Source organism: Neopsephotus bourkii, unplaced genomic scaffold (assembly GCF_033783945.1).
Source record: "Neopsephotus bourkii isolate Nb327-2 ecotype Australia unplaced genomic scaffold, CSIRO-AGI_Nbou_v1 NB_379, whole genome shotgun sequence".
Classification (NCBI taxonomy): domain Eukaryota; kingdom Metazoa; phylum Chordata; class Aves; order Psittaciformes; family Psittacidae; genus Neopsephotus; species Neopsephotus bourkii.
Window position 1 is genome coordinate 1,437,130 of NW_026900884.1, and position 23,508 is coordinate 1,460,637.

Sequence of the window (23,508 nt, forward strand, 5' to 3'; positions counted from 1 at the left end):
CATGGTGTATTGCTGGAATCATCTCCAAAATGTCTCCATAGATGCCACCAGTAAAGCTGGTTTTTGTTGTTCTTAATCTGTTGATCAGGTCAAAATATTTCTTCTTCTGCTACGGACTCTACTCTGTAAATACACACTGATGTGATTTAGCTCAGCAAGAACTGAAATGCTTTGGGCAGGAGATGCTGAGAGAATGATGGACTGCCTGTGATCACCTACCCTGATTATCCAAAAGAGCTTAAGACCCAAAGGCTCAGGAATGGACACTGATTTTCTGACATCAAGCATATAAGTAGCTATATGTAAATGTTATAAATGTATTTCAAATAGTAAATTTATGTAAGGAGTCTTACCACCTATTGACCAAACGAGCTTTCACTTTTGAGCCCCTTTATAAAGGAAAATAGAACTCTGTTCATCAAGCAGTTGGAACCGAACAAAGAAATGTAAGCACCTGTACTTTTGAAATCACTTGTGAACTTACTCCCTAAGTTCATTTGCATTTTTGTTCATCCTTGAAATGAGATGGTAAAAGCAGCCTAGATCCCAGTAAGGTGCTATGCAACTTAAAAACGTATCACAGTTCTGTCTGTGACACAGGGCTTGATACTGTGGGAAGGTCAGTTGCATTGCAGGACATTTAATTGATGCTAAGTGGAAAGCACTTTCATTCTTGCAGTACCTTGAAATTTAACAACACTCTGGGGTAGAGAACCCTGCAGTTAGAGAGAGCATTGCTTTTTCAAAAGAAACCATCAGCAGAAACAAAAAATCCACTGCTTTGTGTTTACAAGGTACCAAAGATTTTAAGAGAAAAAATAAACTTTTGTTTAACAAAGTTTAGGCTGAGTTATCCTTAGAGGTTAGCAACAATTTTCTGTGCCCCTCCCAGCAGTCAGAACTGCTACTGTGGTGGTCCCACTAGCCTTTCCAAGCCTGGTACTGAGGGAATTCGGTCCAAGTCTCCGATTGAGTCTGTCACAATGGCACTTTTTTCTACCTCTGAAATGATTTTCATTGGAGTCTTTATTCCTTCAGTCCCCCCTTTCCAAAAACCTTTTGTTGCATAACTTGAATTCCATAAAGCTTCTGCAGTGCTTCTCATCCAGGGGAGGTACGATAACATTATGTATCTTTAACCAATGTCTGTCTTAGATTGAACAAATAAAAAAAAAAAAAAGAAAAAAAATCCCTGAAGCTAAAACAGAGGGGTACTGGAGAAGGACTGTCCTCTTTGTCGTCCTGCACTGGGAGGATCTTGTTTGAAACAGAGTAATGCTGCAAACTATGACTGGTAAACTCAGAACTAAGCATGGGACATTAACTATGCAGGGGAGATCAGGTGGTAGAGACTTTCTTCTATCTAGTCCTCTGAACCAGCTACCATTTTGCTGCAGAACAAACCACACACTTGATTTTAATCAAAATAAAAACTTTCCTATTCTGTGCTCTCTTACCTATTCTGTCTTCAGCGTATGCGAAGTACTGGGGCAACTGGTAGGGAGAGGCTCTTCCAGAGTTAGTAAGAGCATTAGCTTCATGTAATGATTCATGTCAGAGAAATGACAGTGGCTCACCAAATAGTCCTTTGACCTACAGTAAATACTCAGATCAGCTCCCAATAGGTGCAGCCAAGTGTTACCGAGCTGTAGTAAGAGTGGAGGAGCAATTGTAAAACACAAAGCATTACAGAGCTGTGCATACTGTGTCACTGAGTGCTCTGAAGGTAGAAGGAAGCTGAACAGTATTTTTTTTTTAAGTACAAGACTTCCCAGGCCCACTGCTTCAGCAACTGCTTTTCCATGGCTTAGTCATCCAGCATTCAATGAGGTGCCTGCACGATATGTTTTGACAGGTGCTGCTGAGCTGTTTAGGTCAAGGCAGTTTCGAGTCATGTCTGCTATTTGCTTTTAGTGGTGCTGGAATGGAAGTTGTCTACTGAACTACTTAGTGCTGTGCAACCAGAAACAACAGGTTTATGTTTGCAATAATGCAGAGGTGCAAAATCAATTAAATATCCAGAGCATGTGAATAACTAACAGGCAAGAATGGACAAAGAGGCCACAGATCTTCAAGCCTTCTTGAGGTATGGGGGGGCATGAGTTCTATTTCGCACCATGTACAACAGAGTGCTGACCCTTTGACTCTGCAGGGGTGCAGAGGAAGGGGCCTGTTAATGAGAGGACAAGTGGTGAGACTGTTTATCAGAATTTCCTAGATGTGATCCTATCCTCATGCTTCCCTCAGCCAACCTCCAGTCCAGCATGCTTAAAAAAAACCCCAAAGCACAAACCAAACAACAGAAAAACCAAACACAAAAACAAAACCAACAACCAAACCTCACATCAGCACAAGTTTCAGAGGCAGCTGCCTAGTAGAAAAGAATTCCAGAAGCAGACTTCTTAGTGAAACTGGCATCTGTACTTTAAAGTGGGAAGCAGGAATTGTTAGCACAGCATTTCTTATGAGAACAGAAAACATACATGAAGAGAAACTTACAGACATGGCATATTAAATACAGGGTTCCACAAGCAAGATGACTGCTGCAACAGCAATGGGTCCATGACCTTTGCAGTTCAACTCATCCTAGTTCTCTCCATCAGTAAAAACCACTATGCGAACAGACATACTTGTCAGTGGTTAAAAACTTTTGCAAGAAGCAGTTAGTAAAAAAGCTGCTCCAAACAACCCTCAGAACACCTACTCCATAAACTTGTCCAAGTTCCACAGTATGCCTTTAAAAAAGGGGAATCCTTACAGCTACCGCGATAAACATTCTGCAGCTGAAACTGAAGTAAAAGTTGTGGCCTCAGTTAAAATACGTAATTCTGACTGCAGTCACAACAGCTAAGCATATCTTTTCTCACAAGCACAGAACTGCTCTAAATGCTGGAGGGGCTTTAAATAGCAGCAGGGTTGGATCCTGCTCTGATAACCACAGGAGACGGCTAACCTTTGAAAAACAACTCCAGATGAGGAGGGAGTTAATACGCTTCAAACTAGGCAACTCATGTAAATTGTTACAAACAAAACTTTTACAGGGGAAAGAGGATGAAGAATGAATTGCCATTCAATGAAAAAAAATAAATAGTGAAAGTGCAGTAGGGCTCCATCTAAATCTTTAAGATAGGCAGAGAGAAAGAACAGGAGAAGTGTGTCCTACGTATTTCATAATCAGGGCTCAGATTTAAGCCTTTTTGTTGGTGTAATAGAAGGCTAAGAGAAACCAAGTTGCTGATAAGAAAGTATGCTGAAAAATGCTAGATAACATTCCACATTTCTTGTTCTGAAAGCAGGGGGATGTAAATTGGTCATTAGTGGAGAAAAAAATACTTCCTACAGCCAGTATTATCTTTCTCAATGAAAACGGATCTGTGTATTCCCCAAATAAAGGCCAACCATCAGCCAACCCCAGAGATACATAGCAACTCCCAACCCCGATTCTGTATTACCAGCAGTTGGTCATGTTGCAGTAACTCCTTTACTTCGTGTGTTTGAGAAATGCATTCCCCTACATTTAGTGATCACTATAGAATGGGGGCAGAGAAAGTAAATGTAAGTTTAAAGTCTTATAATAATTCCTCCTTCATCCCAAAGATATTTATCACCCTAAAATTGCTTATCTAAAATCCTTAGATAGGCATTAAAACAAAACAAATTTTTCACTCAGAAGTTTTGCTACAGGCCTTTAGTTCAACTGAAAAAATACACCAAGGACTGTAAAAAATATTTATTCAACCTAATTCAACATAACTATAATTTGCAATACTTAAAAACAAGATTTACAACAGAATAACGACCTTCTGGCACTCAGGTGTAATAATTTTATAGTCCATACAATATTTTTATAATCGCATTTTTACAAGAGCTTTAACTTCCCAAGGAGACATTGAGCTTTCCCATGGAACAAGTTTCAAACCCGCTAATTTGCATCATTCAACTAATGAAACTTTAAAAAACAGTAATAAACTGGTTGGGAATATATACAATGAAGACCACCGAAAAGTTGTTTTCTCGAAAGGAGGAATTCTGTAAGAAACACATATTACATTGTTTCAGACTATCTTACAGAAAGCAGCAACTATGAGAGGTTGTGACTCTATTTAGAGTTTTATATAAAAGTGAGCCCACTCAAATATAATCAGCAGACTTAAAAGATTATAGTAGTTCTTTAGCTACAGCAAGAACCTCAAAAGTATTTGGTATTGACTGAATGTATAATTTTCAATACCTGTAGAGTTTTTGAATACTAGTTGGCCAATATATACATGTCTGTACAGTTCTAAAATATTACATCTCAGTAATTAAGATAAAGATACTATAGAAAAGGTACCATATTTTGAACTTCCCTAACATACATTATTGCAGTCAAATACAAAATTCATTCTGTATTTACTTCATTTGTGATGAAAAGAAATATTTACTTATGAACACTTCCACTAAATGATTTTTTTTAATCCTTTCTCCATGCATTTGATGTACTAATATGAGCAAGGAAAAAAGAAAAAACCCTTAACAACAACCAACGTTGAGAAAAACAAATTGTTGTTCAGAAAAATCTTCAAGCACTAAAGCTAGGTTAGGTCTGGTATGAATATTAACTGGCTGTATTACATCTGTCGAAATATAACTTCACAAAACAGTTAACTTCTGTTGAAATTAAGTTTATAAATACATCGGATAACTGAAGTGCTAGTGTCTCCCTCAGTTGGCTACTTGGAACATATTGTAACAATAAAGCTTACTTTATAAATAAACGTAGTTTATTATACATTGAAGATTTATCCTTTAGTTCTTTACAGATGAGAACCAAGGTGTCTTGAGAGTGTTGAGCCCACTGGTGTGTATCATGCTCAGATGAGGTACCCAAACTAGTGTCACACCTTCCAGCCAGTCCTTCCATTGGAGCCAGTGTGGGCAGAAGAGAACCCAGTCCTAGTACAGAACTGAGTTAAACACCCAGGTCTGGAAGTTCAGAAGGATGTTCTAATCTGTCAGTTTAAATGTAGCTTTAGTGTCCACTGTTGTTTCCTCACACTTCTGCTCTTTGTATTGTATGGATATTTACATAATCAAAAGGGACATGAAAACTAACAAGTGCTCAAATACTTAACTACAAAATAAGCAACTGAAATTTACTTCCCCTCATGTACTTAGTTTATTGTGGCGGAAAAAAAAATACACTATCAAGCACCAGTCACAAAACAGTAAGAGAGCGATGAGAAAGTAACACCAGGCACTGCAGAAGATAAAACAGGACAGTAAAAATTACGAGTAATAAAGCAGTCACCTGGAAGCCATCCTGATCTCAACACCTACTACTTAGGTGCCTAAAGCTGCCACACAAGTCCTGAAGAGAGCGATCTGTCTTCTGCTTTCTCTGACCGGTCATTTGAGCATTTTACACTCCTTGTTCGCTACCAGTGAAACCCAAGGAAATCTTTATTGATTGATGTCCCTCAATTACTTCTCCTTGGTAATGACTCACATTTCCTTTCTAAAAAAAATTAAAAAAAAAAAAAAGAAAAAAAGAAAAAAAGAAAATCCCTTCATTGTGTGAAATGCTGAACTGGATGCTAGCGTGGGTATGAGCACACACGTATAGAAAAGGCATTTGAAAATAGACTACATTAACTACACAACTGAAAATGTTCTGTAGTTGATGTTTTTTCCATTCAGCGTATTGGCTCAAAGTAATTCAGAAGCCTGTTGCCCAACAGAAATACCCCAAAATAATGAAAGCCAGGTCACATTCTTAGGTTCAATGGTTGCTGAAAGGATTTACCCTGCCACAAGACAGTGCTTTATTAGATTTAAAGAAAAAAAAAAAATAGGAGCAGCAAGTTACCACAATTCTCCACTAGTGTGCAATAAGATGGAACCAACACAACATGGAAACCTGTTTGGTGAGACTGTCCGAGCTCGGGGGATCACAGTCTTATGCTCCTTCTTGCTCAGGGTAATTCAAAATTTTGCGGTGAGCTTGACGCAGATACTGCTGCTGTTTGAAGTAAACCTTAAAAGCTCCTTTTATAGCAACAAAAGCAATTCCACCCTGAAATAAAAAGATATTTTGAAAGCCCCACACAGTTCAGTGTCACAGCATTGCAAATGTTCTTTGCAAAAAAGTTTCTGGTCAAAGAAGATATTTTTCCAATTACACAGCATTTTCTTTTGAAGTTTAGCTAATTAGGACAATCCAAATGAGTATCTCAAGGTTTTCTGTCACAATGCACTATTACAGGGGTTAATGTTACTTAAAGGGATTACAGACTGGATTTGTAAAACCCTTTGAAAGCTTTTATTTGCTTGGAAGTCTGGCAAATATTCTAATAAAATTAAAATACATCTTATTTAAAGAACAAAGCAAAATGTAGATACGCATCTGCTTTCTTCTCTTCTCTGAATATGCTCTATATATGGCCCAAGGAATAATGCCAATTACCATTAGCATTATCAGGCTGCGAGCAAGGCCACTTTTTCACAGCAGCAGAATAAAATCTGGGTCTTGTAAAACCAACATTTTTTCCTTTTCAGAACTTTTAAGATGTTTATCTCAAGTTTTCAAAATGTATTCAAGTAAGAGACACTAAGCCTTTAGTCTGCGTGAACAGCTGTGATGTCACTGTTTCTTGCATATGGAAGAGAGGGATGCATAAACATGTTGGAATTGAAAAGAGGGGCTGAAGTGACAGATGACCAGGGACACCATCCTACTAAACTCAGTGTGATTCCCCTTGAAAGGCTGCAAGCCAGAGAGGTTACTCAGAAAGGTCTCCTCACTTTGCCCTCCATTCAACTTCTGTGGTGAGTTTATTTTTATCTCCTTATTAAAATAAATAACAAAGGGATTATCTCAAAGAACAGAAGCTAATACAAAAAGGTTCATAATATAAACACTATCCTTCCCTTGCATATATGATTCTTAGAAGATGCTAGTTCCTCATCATCTTTATCACCCTTGCTGAGGTCTGCCTATCACTGTAAAATGTTCAGCGTTGCCTTGAACTGAGGTTAGTTTCAGTGACAATGTCTCACACACCTGATGCTTGTCCCCTGCCAAGATAGGCAACCTTAAAAAAACCCTTTCCCTTATCAAATGCCACTCCCAAGGACTAAATCAATTAATGTTCTTTTTACTTCCCTCCCCCACAGCACTTCATAATCACATCTTATGATCATTTATGATGCAATACTGAATCTTACCAAGATTGTCCTTTGTAAATTTGAGTTAACGCTGCTGAACATCAGCTTGCCGACTATTGTGGCAATAGTAGGGAAAACCAGAGCTCCACATAGAATACGTGTAGCAGACACATGATCTGCCAAAGGGTTGGCCTCTGCTGGAATACGAGGAACAGGACATCCAATGCCTGAAGGGGTAAGTGTTGGAAGAAAAGGTTACACAGCCACTAGCTCAAAAGGAGCATAGAAAGCACATTAGTCATTAGTGCCCACCCCCACTCCACTGCAATTCTGTAACCCAACTACTTTTTTGAGAACTCTCTTCTCAGTGAATACTCTGTTTCCATTAAATGACTGTATTCATTTTTACTTTCAAATAAGACCCATGATTTTCAGTAGCTTGTTCTGTTACCAAGGCCTTAACTGAAACCATTCTCCTGCTCCTCTTGTCCCACTGTTCTCATCATGTACTATACAAACACAATCTAAATAGACTGAACATAAAATACACGGAAGGTAACCACCTTTACTTAATAATGGCAAAAACTACTTGCCTATCCCCATCTCCTACAGGCACAAATTCAAGCTTGATAACTCCTTTTAAATTTTATCACGTTACCTGGAAATATGCTGTTCAAAATTTGTAGCTTATTAGAGTATTTGCGCCACAGTCTGAGCACATAGTCCTCCCAACGAATCATCTTGCCCAGTATTAGCATGACTGGGATAGTGGGAAGTCCAATCAAAAGAAATAAAGGATCAGCTCTCTCCATGACATCAAGACCTTCTTTGTGACCCACAACCTGGTAAATATGTATACAGTTGGCAAACATAGCAAAGGCCACAACTGAACATAGAATATCACTTTTTAAGTCTAGTTTGTTTGGGGCTGCCCACACATTTAAAATTAAAGAAGAAAAAAGAATACTGTTGTACCCTAGCATACTTGGTTTTCCCTTTGCATCCTTAATTGCTTATCAAGGGTAATGCAGGTAAGCTACCAGCCTTATTTTGCAAGTCATAAATCTTGCAGAGAGCTGTAACACAATTCCTTACCATCTCAGGAAAAGTTTCATACGGTTTTGTGTAAGCCTAAACATCTGAAACATCAGAACAGCATGCTTTAAAAATGCACTGAACTTACAATTTCAGCATCATTAATTCTACACTCAGAAACTGATTAGAAACTACTCTTTAAAGGATAAATTGATAGCAAGTATCTCAGGATATTTTAATCAAAGTTTTCTGTTATTTAGGAATACTTTATGCAACACAGATCACAGTATTAAGAAGTATTGCTTCTCTAGTCAATGCAGGAAGAGGTGCATTATTTTCAACTGTAGTGGAAATAGCATTTCTTCAATTGCACCTTATTTTTAAATGTGGCGAGTTCTACGATGTTAAAGGACAGTCATTACCAACATGCCTAAATCTTTCTACTGGCACATAAAAAAATAATCAGACTTCGCAGTTTATAGAATGTCTATGACGTTCACAACAATCCAGGAAGACTAAAACCACTAAGTTATTTTGCTTGTCAGGACACAGGGAAGAAGCTGGGTTAACGCACCACAACAGTAAACTGTACTTTTTAGCCTTGCTTTGAAAACCATTCCCTTTTATTCTTCTAGAATAGGAAGTTATGTTATATACTACAGCCTCAAAAAATAAGCATAACTAATATTGTTGTCACCAAAAGATTATTCCTGAAAAAAAAGAAAAAATATTCAGCATTTGTCTTCCAGCTTCTTCACTATCTTCCACCCAAACTGTGATGTCTGATACTATCCTTTTTTAACTTACAGTCCCTGTCCATTAAAAAAAGCCTATCTTGTCTTCTGCTTTACATTACGGTTTCTGTCTGTTTTCAGTAACCTTACATGATTTGTTACTGACTTAGCTACCTCTGGAGTCACAATGTCAATTCTGTATTAATTTTTCTCCATCTGAAGCTTAACCTTTAAAAATAGCTTTTGTGCTTCTCTGGCCTTTCAACTGAAGGAAATGCAACAGGAAACAAGTTGTACTAAACCTAGCAAATGTGGGGTGGCAAAAGGGGTTGAACATTTCCATCCACTCGCAGTTTAATCACCTCTATTACAAGCAAAAATAATTATTCTCTTATCCAGTGTGCCATCCATATGATTAAACCCCACATTAAATCAGAGGAAAATAGCTAACTCTTCATACCTAGAATTTGACTAGCTGCCTAAACTGTATATTTAGATATGTTCACTTCAAAAGTGAAACAACTGCAGAAAGGAACATTTATTTTTCCATTTGGTTATGTAGTTCTAGAGAAGCTAAAAAGCACACAAGTTCCTACAGGAAAAGGCTCAGTGTAGCAGTGAGCAAGTAGCTAAGGACTGGTACATTTCATGAAGTCTAGTCATAGTATTACACAAGGTTGCAATGTTCCTGTAAGGGCCACACAAAATACCAGATAAAGAAATGGTCAAGTATAACATTCTGTAATACAGAGAACTATCCACTGGACTGGAGGATGTATTGAAACTCATTACACATCACCTATGGAGCCGCTTCACCTTGGCCATACTGGTACCAGGGAGCCTGCACCTGCCCATGTGTGCTCTACTTCAAGCAGTTGTTACATACATTTCTACTATGAACGCACGTACAAACAGAACTAGAACAGAAGCTGGAATGACCTGTAGAACTGAAGGCAGTACCACACAAGTCAAGAAAAAGTAGTGCTATATTCTTTACATGGATAAGGACTAGACTGCGTATTTATGTAACAACTGTGTGGAGGAATACTTACTACCATACAGATTTGTTAATTCTATCTACAACTGAATTAGCATCAGAAATACCTCATGCTTTCAAGCAAAACAAAGGTTATGGACTTGATACAGGAATCAACAACAAATATTAACAGAGGTTCTTCTAGTTGAATTGCCTATGAAAACTCATCTCAGTTGCACAGCAATGAACAATTCTTTCCACAGTTAAGTCTACCACCTGTCAACAGTATTTCTGTATTTAAACAGCAAGCTTACAAGAACAGAAGTAGGAAAGAAAGTATTTCCCCCACTTTCAATTAACCACACAGTCTGAAGTAATTAAAAAACCATACAATAAATTTGCAGAGTTCTGCACTTGTTTATGAATGAATTGCACCATTCAGAGCATGCGTTTTCCTTTATACAATAAAAAGTGGTAGGACTGAAAAATTCACAGTGCCTCAACCCTCTGAATGTTGCCAGCAAAATCTATCTCTAAGTAAAAGAAGAGATTCAGAAAAGTCTCATGTCTTTTCTGAAGAATTAGACTACCTATTATTAGTAGTTAGGTGGTCATAGTACCTTCTCTGTAAGAACAGAAGTGGGTTCACCAGCCTGCCACAGAAAGGGTAGCCACCTAGCATAGTAGGGGATTTTGTTAGCTGCAGACTGAACCACGTTTGAACAAGCATACTTGGGTTTATGCAGTATGATCAGTTAAAAGGAAAAAACTTTCTATGCACCCATCTTGAATTCACTTGTTAACTACCCTGGAAGTGCTGAAAGCAGCAAAAGCGTGTTTTAAGCCAACTAAAGAGAAGTCTTAATTACTTTTTTTCTTTAAAAGACTTGCTGCAAAAGCTGGTAAGAGGAAGAAATGCATGTGTACCTGCATCACTGTCACAGCTCCATATGTAACAGCTGTCCAGTATATAGAGCCCACCATTATTCCAGCTGCAGCAAACGGACATGCCTTTGAGATCAGTCGATCTGCAAGATCCAAAACGTAAACAACTGGACCTATGATAAAGGAAAAGTAAGGTTTCAAGATAGACATACATATATATAAGCATACTGAAGAAAGCTGTCAGCATCTATCACTGATAAGAAGGAAAGAACTTGGCAAAATACAAGTCTGTCATCCCACACATGCTATTTAAATGAGAACATATTATTAAAAAGCTACCAAGCTAAGCTTGTAACTTACTTCTATCTACCTTTTCATTCACCACAATGTCTTTCTGAGAGATTAATATACTGGTTAGAGCACTGACTAATTTACCCACTAAAGCTGACTAGCTTCATTTGTGTTGGATCTGAATTTTAGTATTAGTGGCTTTTTTGTATGTTAATATATTTTAGTTTTTAAAAGGAAAGTTGTAATGGACTTTATGTGCTTACCTTTGATCGCTCCACCTGGGGATTCTGTCACTAAACTATTCTGCTGCTCTACAATAAAATGTAGCACGGTCAAAGTGAAAAATTCTTTTCACTCACTGGAAGAAGCTGCATTCAGTATTAGAGATCAATTTCCTCTCGAATGTTGGAGGAAAACCCCCTCCTAATCAGGCTATTTAGTGCCTTTGACAACAATACATTAATAGTTTCATTGTTTGAAGGACAACTGCACTTTCCAGACTTACACAGAGCAAGACATCACCCTGCTTTGATGAGGTAAACAAGGGCATGCTTGCATCTTTTCTTTGTGATACTGCAAGAGCACCAGCAAAGCAAAGCCAGAAGCTGAAGTACGAAACGTATGTAGTGAATGAAATGAAGTGGAAAATGTCATCACCATGGTCAGATTGCAGATTACTTTTGTATTTGTCAACAAACTCTACACAGACTGTCCTCCTGCAGCTCATATGCATGAATATTATTGTTAGCTTCCTACTACTTTCTCCTACCAAAATCAGTGAAAATATTAAAGTTAAGGGGGCCTACAAGGATGCTGGAGAGGAACTCTTCATTGGGGACTGTAGTGATAGGACAAGGAGTAACATGTTCAAACTTAAACAGGGGAAGTTCAGGTTAGATATAAGGAAGAAGCTCTTTACTGTGAGGGTGGTGAGGCACTGGAATGGGTTGCCCAAGGACGCTGCGAATACGCCATCCCTGGGAGTGTTCAAGGCCAGGGTGGACAGAGCCTTGGGTAACATGGTCTAGTGTGAGGTGTCCCTGCCCATAGCAGGGGGGTTGGAACTTGATGATCTTGAAGTCCTTTCCAACCCTAACTATTCTATGATTCTATGATTTCTGCACGCATTCGTCAATTAATTCTTCACTTATCTTTCTCCACTTAGAATTCTCTCTTAGCTTATATGCAGCCTTAACAGATGTCACTGTAAATATTGCCAAGTTATGTATCAGACTTGTGGGCAGTCCTAAGCAACTTGGGCAGAATATTACTTAATGTACTCTCTACTGTAGCTCTGCTGGAGCATCTAGTTCTTCACCTACTACTCACATACTTCAAATTACCTATCTTTGTGTGCATCTTCTAGCATGCATTCTCTGTTTTAGTAATGAGCTCTAGTTTTAACAGCAGGAAATATCTTCCTATGTAACTTGTAAGACAGTGAACACCTCACCAGCACCCTGCTTCAAATACACCAACAGATACGTATTAGTCCTTAAATTTATTCTCAAGTTGCATATCCTATTATTGGTTAGGTACCAGAATTAAAGGGTTTCTGAAGAAGGAACACTACTCCAAATACAAACTAGAACAAGCAGTTTAACTGTATTAAGTTACGTTTAACTTTCCAGGACAGACTTACAGTGCAGGGATGTTTATTAGTGTCCTGCAATGTTTATTAGCGTGCTGCAAATATCAACAAAGTCATAACTGCAAGTACTAAATGCACAGTAGTTTACATATCTTAACTGCTCCCCCAGAGTCACTGAAAAAGTTGTTCAGTTCTACCATTTTGAAAACTTACATTTGTTCAAAGAAGGTGAAGACAAGAGACTCAAAAACATTCTATTTGGCGAGTCCTAAAGGGCAACTTACAGCTCTAAAGCTTGCCCTCTACATCTTGGCAAGGTGATACCACAACAGCAGAAGTCTAACACTAACTGTACTAACAAATTGCATCTACTCCTAATAATCATTACAAAAAGGAATCTACAGAATTAGGTGTAGAACCTTGAGAAAAGACTAGAAAAACAATTTCAGTTTGGGTTTGTTTGTTTTTTTTTATGAGACCTTCAGGAAGTAAATGTAGCTGTTTGACACACAAAGAGGGAAACAAAACAGTTTTCATTTTGTAAAGGCTGTCATGCTTTAACAGCTTTTTCTGCCAAACTCTATTTCCTATTCATTAAACTGAAATAACCTAAAAGAGATTTCAGTTACTTTCAGAGTGGTAATAGTATTTCTCTATTTAGTAAAAAAAATAATCTCAGAGGAAAACAGCTAGTAAAAATATAGTTACTAGTGATCATTTAAAACTGAGATGCACTGTCAAATTTGAAGTAGAATTATCATTTTAAGAAAAAATGTCACTAGGGAGAGGTTGCTTTGGATGGCAAACATATTCAAAGAACCCCTCTGTTACTTATAAGTTGATATCACTTCAGAAATGTAACTGTAAATAAAAAGCTGTGTAGGGAAAGCCCTTTCCCAGAAATCTGGTACATTAGCGAAGTTTAATGTAAAGCAGTTTCTGAACTGTGATACCTCAGGGAAATTAAAACTGTTACTTCTTCCCTGCTCAGGTAATTTTAGTTCTTGAATGGTATGACTAGTAATGTCTTCAAAAGACAGCTGCTGCTGCAGCAATGATGGAGCTACTGGCAAAACTGCTTGAAAACATCTTCCTCTCCTCACTCTGCTTGGTGTGCCCTTGACTAACTTACAGTTGAGTTTTTCTAGTACCCAAAACCGTTCTACAACACGAGCTACAAAAGGGCAAGACTGTCTCACTAGTTTAAGGCACTATAAGCTCATGACTGATGTTTGATGGACATAAATTCATTTCCCTGCTCTTGTGTACTCTTACTCACTCTGAATTTTTATACCCTTCTCATGCTTAAAAATAGAAAAAGATAGTAATGTGAGGGAAAATATGTCAGAATATTCTTGCATGCAAGAGCTGAACATTCTCATGCAGGAATTTTAGGCCAGTTTCAAAACCTAAGAATATTGGAATTTAGGAATCTTAGCTTTCAAACAAAGGTGCCACACACTGCAGGAACAAATGAAAGTACCTGTTGTTTATATGCATTATCTTCTCCAAACTATAGTTATTTTTTCCCCATTGCCAAAATAAAACACAAATGCAGCTCACATTGCAATTATCATTCAAGGCACAGGTAAGGGTTTTAAGCTTTAAGTTTTGTGGTACATTATAAGTGTCCAGATAGCAAACCAATTTCTTCTCTCAAAGCCAATGCTAAATGTTACAGTTTCATTCCCTCCTTGTAATGGAGATTAAGATTCCCTTCTACTTTATCCTTATAGCAAAGCTGAACTGTGGTTGATACATAAATAACTTGGTAGTAAGTTCCATGCTGGTTTGTGTTTTTTTTTCCAGTATCAACAATACATTAGTCCGTATTTTCTTTCCCACTACTCAGTGTTCTACCATGGAAATACATCATCACTTATACAGAATTTCTTTCACACCCTAATTTTGTCAGCCCTTATACTAATGGAAAAGAGGTCCTGCCCCAAAGAACTGACAGCATGTTGTTTTCAGCTGTTTCATTACAGCGATCAGATGTTTTTAAAAAATCTTTAAGATGCTCCAAATTCCTGCACTCACATGCTGTATCAACATTTTTTTAACAAGCAGTTTTAAACAAAATTTAAGTTTCCATGGCAACATTTCATTTGCTTGTCCTACTTAATATACCCCATAGAACATACAGGCAAATAAGGGATGGAACAGCATCCACTGCTAATTTAGATATGTGCAACATACTGTGCAGTGTCCCACTCAGCTACTCAAGACTAGACTATGGAAGACCATCTCCAACTTTTTTCTTTGACAACTAGAACTACAGCAGTGCCCAGCAACCACAGATATTCTGCCTTTTGAATATAGGGCAATACTGATTCATGAGTAGCTCCAAGAAAGTAAAAATGTATTTTTCAGATAACACAACAGGTTACTCAGGTTCTTTTCTCTGAATTTCCTTTGATGACTTTCTCTGCAATATGAGTTAAGGATGTGTTTATGTTCTAGTAGCTGGCAATTGCCAAGGTAAGTCGCCCTCTGCTCAACTGGGAAAAAAAGAAAACCCAGCACATTAACCATGAATTAACTATAGGTTAATCACTTATAAGAGTTATCAATATAGCTAAGTGGAACACATCCACAAATTTCAGAAGGTATTTAACTAAGCCACCAAATAAAATCTGAGCAGAATGTAAAGCTATTTTTTAATGTATGGAAAAGGGAATAGGCAAGTTCTCAACAGAACTGATGCTCCAAGCATGGAAAAGGAAATAGGAACAATATAAAAAAACAATCTGTTATATTGTGCTTAAAATTTAAATGATGTATCTTACCTAGCTTTGGAAATACTATTAAATATTCTGCATTGCACTGAGGACAAGCAACTCTAGCAGTACTGTTTCCTCTTTGCTTTTCATCCACCCAGCGCTGCAGACAAGTCTGATGAACCCATTTCGTGGAGCCCCTGCACCTGCAGGGTCTCACCCACTCTGCTGTCCGATCATCTTCATCAGTAGCAAAACAAACCCAGCAGCTTCTGTAATGACAAGAAGATGATATTTTTTGCTACTTTTACATGCTTAAAAATAAACCATGTGAAAACGTGTTACTTTCAGAAAACACGTGCCTAGAGGAGATGATGCTTGCTGCTTCATTCTTAATCATCAAAAATGTAAGTAGTTTGTATCACAGTGTTGTTCTGGTACTAACATAATACTACAGACAGCTAAAGAACTGTCTTCAACACATTTTGATTACTAATTTAACTTTTAGATAATCTATGAACTAAAAAAAAAAAAATCACTCAGACTATAGTTCAACTTTTGAATAATTCAACATGTGAAAACTCCATGTATTTCATACTTAAATGACAAAATAACACAAATAATACAAGATATTACAAACGAAACTGTAAATAATTAAATTCATTCTCTTTCTTGGAAAAGAGAAAGTGCTTCATGCAGGTCAGTGGATTTTACAAAGTACCACACTAGAGGAGGAAATTTCTGCACTGAAGAATTTTCTGTATATATAAAATTCAAATATTAATTCTATAAGGAGAAAATACAAGACTATCAGGCTACAGGACCTGACCTGAAGAAAGCACACATCTTGCAATTCCCAGATGATGCGATCTGATGATTAGGCCAGACCCCTTGGTCACCTTACAACATGCAAGAGATACTAAAATACAGTTAGCCCAATAACTTGGGTTTTGCTGTGAAACAATTTCCTAATTCCCATAACGAAGATACTGAAGTTTAGCTAATAAACCAGAATCTAACAAAATAAGGATCTCACTGCAACTACCACCTGGTTTGATGTATTTTTTTTAAGGAAATATTTTACAAACCACTGCAGTGAAAGTTAAACTTTTAAGAGTGTATGGCAACAGCCTCCCTGTAATTTACCTATCAAAACACAATCTAGTTAGAGACTGTACACCAAGCAGCACTATTCTGATGCGTAAGTTCTGTTCTCTTAAATTTAGTAACAACATTAAGATGAAACAGTAAAAGGCGTCTTACGTGTAACCACTAACAGTAACTGGCATAGTAAGAAGCCAAGAAATGCTCTGGCACTGCTAAACAAAACAACATTAAGATTCAAGAATCACAACTTCAGTCTCTGCATGGGGATGTTACAGTGGTTCATCATGCTTTTCCTCTTCCTCCTCTAGCTTCTGATGTTTGCATAAAAAACCTTCTTCCTTGCCTTTTACACTCTTCAATCAAAGTTTTTCCTTATTTCAGCTTCTCAACTACTCCTCATCTCCCCTCTCTTAGATAAACAGAGAAACTGCATTTTAGAAGTCCCCTCCATCTCCTATGGAAGTCAGTACTAAACACTTGTCAGAGATCTTGACAAGTTTATACTTGAACATATACATACTGCACATCTTTCCTTTGCACCCATAAAAAGAAACTCAAACCAAAGAAACAAAAAAAAACCAACAAAAAACAAACACAAAACCAAACAAAAAACTCAGAACAAAAAAAAAAAAGCCACTAAAAACCCATCACACAACAGCTGTAACTAATGAAAGCTCATCAGGCAAAATTTAGAAGAGAATTATATGCACACCCAGGGCCAACTTCCTAGAGCCACTTTCAAGGCAGCAAAGCCACAATTATTCCTTCAAAAGATCAATACTTTCTCCCTAGCATGTCATCTGCAAACAGGTTGGGGGTCTGGTTTGGTTTTGTTTTTAAACCCCCTGATGAGGAAAAAGGGAGGTAAACCTACCGTGGGAAACTTGAATTTTGTCATGCTCAGACTTGAAGTAATGAAAAATATTGCTGTCTCACAGCTTCCTTTAAAGGCCTCACTATTTTGAGTACTGTTTTATTTCTAAACTGAAAAAGTTCCTCTACTGAGTAATAACCATGTTTTCTTTATAGGAATAACTGTGCCTGTAAAATATTTGCCACAGTCCTTTAAAACACTGCATCTTCTGATTTATAGTGGTGGAAGTATACTGAAATTAAGCTGCAAGTATGCAACAGCAACTTATTACTGGCATACTTGTGAAAAGGAACACAATTTGAGATACAGATTTCAAACAAGACTGCAGGAAAAGCAATTTAATATTGAATGACAGGTGTAACAGATATAACTCTCATGCATACGTCCAGTTTTAAGTACAGAAAATATTACAGTAGGTACAGATGAAATTTTTAGTGTTGGTGCTCTAGAACTAGAACAGCATCAGTTGCTCTTAAGAAGACTGACACCTTGAATAAGAACTGCAGTTTCTTCTGTTCATCTTAAAGTCAAAGTAATAGCAAAGTCAGACGTTGCTTATTTCTGTCCTTCCCCACAACATCTGTTCAAATCAGAATGGTCATGTTATGCATTCCTGTAACACCATCCCTCTTCTCACCCCCATATTCCTGCTATGCACCTGTAGCAGTCTAAATGAAAGGACACATTAACCTTCCTAAGCAGGAGGAGGAGGAAAGACAGCCAAGCCACAAGTTAGCAGAATGTAGATAAAAATGCTGAGACCACCACAAAGATTTGAAAGTATTACAGAGTATGGCAGACATTTTGATTGACCACACTTAGTATCAAGGCACTCTTAAGGAACACAAGTTCTTGCAATATTTATTAAAATTCTGTTCTCTTTTTTCAAGCATTCAAGGCCAGGCTGGACGGGGCTTTGAGCAACCTGGTCTAGTGGAAGGTGTCCCTGCCATGGCAGGAAGGCTGGAACTAGATCATCTTTAAGGTCCCTTGCAACACAAACCATTTTATAATTCACACCAAGAAACCCCAAATTCACTGTAAGAACAAACAGCACTACTGATAATTGTTTATCTTTGATAATTTGTTTTCCTGCATTAAAGGTAAACATCCAGTCATTCCACATCCCAACTAGCTCTATTGTGAAGCCTTTAGTTGGAAAATAAAAGTCCAAGTTACAAATCTAGAGCAATTCCTGGTTCCCTGCATGGTACAGAACTGCTCTAGCTTTGTGACTCCAGTTTTTTATTTTTCAAGTAAAGGCTTCACAATAGAGCTAGTTAGGCCTGTGGGAGCCAGTAAGGTCAGATGCCACCACACCACATAAGTCTAAAGCTTATTCAAATAACAACAGATTTAAGCATGAGCATAATCTTGCTGCACAGCAATTTTAATTAGTGTTTTTTTTCCCCCATGTAACCTCCATGGATTAAATTCCATTCAAGTTTTCTGTTAAGGTTAGTAAGTCAAGAAAAATACGCATCTTTAACTGCTTCATCCGATTTTTTGCCAGGTATTCATATCTGAAAACCTGAAAGACCCATGAAAAAAAATAACAAAAACCTTTTCAAACTTAAACCTTTATCAAGTCATGAATAATGAACAATAAATTCCTTGTAGTCTGTCATCAGCTTTATCTCTTTCCGTTGACAGCAGCTGTAGCAGAAAGGGCTAAATAAAACCATTTCAAAACAAGTATCTTGGCTCTTGCCAGATTTTCCATCTTCTTGTACTGAATAAAATATGACCTTGATTCTTACCACTGAATCAGACTGCTGCTCAGATAACCTGAAATAGAAAAGGCTGACAAGGTGGAACAAAGCATTGTTTCTGATAGAAACTCAAACCTTTTTCCTTGATGACTTTCTGCAGAGCCAAATCAATAACACTAATGTATTTTTCCACGCTTCCTTGGCTGGGAAAAAAAAAAAAAATCATCCAAACAAAACATACACAAAACCCAGACCAATATCATTATTTCGGCTTTGAATATAGGGTTACAAATGCCTTCTCAATTCAGTTCCCCAGCAGCTAGCTTTTAGCAAGACCTAACCCTTACCATGGTAAATGCAAATTTGAACATGCATGACATGTTCTAAAGCCATCACTCTTTTCTGCAAAATCTTTTTAAGAAAACTTTTCTGCATTTCTCCCATATCACAGCACACCACTTTCCCCCAAATCAGCAGGAATTTGCTGACATCTTGTTATCTGAGTAAAGCATCCTTGTTCTGCTGGGTACTAAGTAACTAGGTGGCTTACTGCTATTGAATTTCACATCCAAAATGAAAAACAGTTAAAAGGCTGACACATAACTGATAGCAACAGAGAGCCAACGCAGCAAGGGGTGAAAACATGTCTTGGAAGAAATGACTGAAATCACTCCAATAACTGGCTGCAAAAAGGCACTGTTCCAAAGGATGACCCACAAGTCTGCTGTTTGGAAGAGGCAATTTTTCATAAGTTTCTGTAACATTTTTATGCATAGTCTATGCTGACAGATAAAATATCTTTGATAAAGAATTGTAATAAGCTTCCACAAAACCTGCCAACTACACTTCAAACACTGTAAGATCATGTTTAAGTGGGAAGACTAGGATGTAGGAAAAGTCAAGGGGGTTACCTAGCAGCATACAACACAGGTGGGCTGCTTTGGAGCTGGCTAGAATTTTAGTAGGGGAGCACAGCAATGTGTTCTCTCAAAAAGCATGAGAAGCAACACATTGAAAATACTACTGCCAAGCACTTCCCTTTCCTGAATCTGAAGGAACCAGCAGAAGTAAGATCCTCATGCTAGAGGGCCACCACCTGGTCACAACAGAAGGCAAGCCCAGCCTACATATCCCTGGTAAAGGTTACAAAGAGGCAAATAACCACCTAACCCAAGAAATGCTAGCTTCTGTCATGCTTCACAGAGGAGGTTTAGTGCTACAAGCAATGAATGCAATAGCAAAGCCTAAAGCATCACGAAGACTTCAACAGCAGAATGCATACAGACCAATCTACCACAATGGTGGAAGTTTGTTAGCAGAGGAAGACCGCAACAGGATTATATAGAGGGAGCACCATTCCTTCCCCGGTATTTTCCTGGCTATCACACAGAGCAGAAAATATTTTTGTCTTCAACCCAAGCTCTGCCTATCAAATTGAAAAAGTCCTTACACTATCCTAAAGGGAAAAACTAGACATGGAGTGAGGAACAGTGATACCAGTGCAAAACGGTACTCTTAAGATGCCCCATCATGGTTTCTGTAGATTCTTTTTAAGGCAGCATGGCACAGCAGCCCTGTGCCAGACTGCAGTGATCAGCTAGAAAACATGCTGTCACCTCAAAGTCCAAAATATCCAAAGGAAGTCCTGAAAGTCACCTGACCTAATACCCAATCCTGCTCTGCCCAGTCATCAAGGATGGGGTCCAGTGCTGACAAGAAGCTGATGAGACTCTAGAAACAAGAGTAACTAGACTTGACTAGAGAAGTAGTGCTTTCATTAAAAACAACAGGGAAAGGTTAAAAGGATTATCAAGTTAATTGTTGTCACCATACGGCCACACACATGGTATCTACACATAGGTTCTGACTTCCTCTAAACACAGGACAGCATTGTTCAAACTGTTTAAAGAAGCTTTCAATGAATGCCCATGGATGACTAAAACCCAATTAGCAAATAAATTAAAACAAAACATAACGAATTAGAGTATTTACCAGAAAGATCCAGCCATTACTAAAAGTTTAATTTATTTATATATTCTCAGTTACAGCTCCAATGAAGGAGAAATATTTTACACTTGAGTTAACCACACTATATAAAGGCAGACATACGAGTAAAGGCCAGTTCTCAGAATCCTGCTGGCAACTTTCTAGTTTTTGGATAAAATGAAACTGCCAGCAACCACCTATTGTGCCTGAGTTGTGCCTTACAAGGCTGCCATGGCCTTTGCTCTATCCAACTCAAAATAAGAAATCCTCCCCTGGATTTAGCTTTTTCATTTGTAACTGTTACAGATCTGCCTTTCATTCTGCACAAATTAATTTTTTTCAACCAGTTATTCAGGAACATCCTTTTTGCAAAAGACTTACAAATTCTGTTCTCTTAAAGGCTTTCTTTAGTATTACCATACTGTCACTTTTTCAAAAGGAAAATCTGAAAGTCACCAAGGCTCAGTAGCTTCCCTGTAAGCCTCCAAATATACAAAAAACTCTGTTGTTACAAACATCTGTTTTGTTTCTTAAGGGAGGGAAAACAGAGTCCTCCTAAAAATGTACAAAGGACAAGTCAGGTAAAATGGTAACACATACAATAAGCACCATGTTGTGAAAGTATGACACATTTTGCTAACTGAACTGTTGTTCTGTATTAGCAGCCTGGCATTCAATTGTAAGTAACCATTGCATCTCCCGAGTGCCTCCTAGGGGGCACTACCACCGATTCTTACCATCATGTTTAGGAAACAGAAGTGACTAAAAATCAAGCATAAAAAGAAAAACCAAAACCAACATTAGCAAGAACCCCATACACACACAAACAGTTTACTTCCAAAACTGAATTATACCTTAAACAACATGATTTGAAAAGGACAGTTGAACAAGTTGTCAAGTTATATACATACAAAACAGACACTGAAGAACTCAACATTAAGTTAATGCCTTACACATTTCATGGACTTTTTTAATAATGCAGCTAGCATAATGTACAGGGAAAACATTTTTTGACAAAGCTGTCAATAATCACAAACACAGAAAGCAACAAAGCAACTAGCAAATTTTATTTTAGAGGCTGTTTAAAGTTATCTCCTTGAATGTTCCTTTACACTTCTTAAACATATTAATTGCCTGCAATATTAATGAAATTGTGTATATACATTGCAGGGTGTCTGAAAGCTCCTCCTGATGAGGAAAATGAAAACAAGAAGAAATTCCTTTAAGGCTTAGCTTCTCTCAATATCCAATTGCAAAGCAGCATAAGGTCAAGGTATAACTGAGGCTCAATTAGTTAGAATTCATATACTAATATTTATGCTGGTTGAAGAAAGAAAAGCTGCTAGCATGTTCCAAGATAGTGCAAGAACTCTAGATGGCAAGAAGACCATACACAGCCCTCCCTAAGAAATAACATGACCTAGTAGTAGGACATCCAGCTACTAACAAACTGAACTATCTGATTTATACACAAATAAGATGTAAAGGAGGATGGATTATTAGTTGAGGCTAAAAAAATTGTCTTGGTTCTCTCAACACTCCCAGCTTCATCAAAGGATGACAGCTTCAAACCTCTTGCTGTAATTCATTTGCAATCTATTGTATTAAATCCTTGCAGCAGGCCTCACTCCCTAGGGATATTACACATTTCACCATGTGCTAAACTTTGGGTTTGAATGTCTCCATGGTTTCTAATACATCAGATTTACCTGCCAGACAACAGAAGTATAAAACTTGAGTCATTTGAGGCCTCCTGGAAAAAGTATCTTCAACTATACCTTTGATCTCAGTCACTGCAACCAGAATTTTACTCTTTTGGGAAAGAGGAACAATGATGCAAGCGCACTTTTTAGCAGCTCTGTCAACACCCTCTCTGGTTAAGCCAGTGACACTTAAATTAAACCCAGGCATACAAAATGCTGGTGGAAATAAACCAGAAAGCAACAAAACACAACAAACCAAAAACATTTAATCAAGAACTGTGCACAGAAAATTATTTATTTGGCTCTCCAGCATATTAATGATGGCAGTTAAACAGAGGATAGAAGAGTTGTGGAAAGTATCAATTCTGGCATCAGCAAACTGATCCAAATCTCTAGAAAATGGGAGGTTGCTTCTTAGTAAAAAGAGACTCAAAGTATGGGATAGTTTAATTACATATACAAAAGATTCCCCAGTCAATGTTCTCAGAACACAACTTCCAAACATTATTTAATAATTTAAAAATACTAGTATGGAGGCTAACGTTGACATCAGACCAGTTCTTGTTTACGGCATAGTGCCTGCTTGAAAATGCTGCCCATGGACCAAGATTAGGAACTGCTGCACAACTGCTTTAGTGCTTTGTCAGGAATTCTGTAATTAGCTGTGCCATTTGATGAGCAAAACTACATCCATTTTTCCTCTGTCAACCAATGTGAAAGTTAAAGCAAGTGTTTGGTTGACTTGAAG

At 37.7% G+C, this 23,508-nt stretch overlaps 1 protein-coding gene and 1 long non-coding RNA gene across 2 annotated transcripts in view; one reads left to right on the forward strand and one right to left on the reverse strand.

Moving 5' to 3' along the window:
- Nucleotides 1-3,715: 3,715 nt before the first annotated feature.
- The window catches only part of MARCHF5 (membrane associated ring-CH-type finger 5), a 30,899-nt gene continuing 11,106 nt past the window's right edge, over nucleotides 3,716-23,508 (reverse strand). Inside the window, exons 2-6 of the mRNA XM_061349034.1 lie at nucleotides 15,448-15,650; nucleotides 10,819-10,949; nucleotides 7,805-7,988; nucleotides 7,207-7,373; nucleotides 3,716-6,055 (exon numbers count right to left, since the gene is read on the reverse strand). Coding sequence (XP_061205018.1) covers nucleotides 5,939-6,055; nucleotides 7,207-7,373; nucleotides 7,805-7,988; nucleotides 10,819-10,949; nucleotides 15,448-15,650 — 802 coding nt within the window. The 3' untranslated portion in view covers nucleotides 3,716-5,938. The remainder of the gene's footprint in view (nucleotides 6,056-7,206; nucleotides 7,374-7,804; nucleotides 7,989-10,818; nucleotides 10,950-15,447; nucleotides 15,651-23,508) is intronic.
- On the forward strand, nucleotides 12,634-14,440 carry LOC133209956 (uncharacterized). The gene is made up of 2 exons (XR_009724815.1): nucleotides 12,634-12,679; nucleotides 14,139-14,440. It is a non-coding gene; the product is annotated as an uncharacterized LOC133209956 (long non-coding RNA).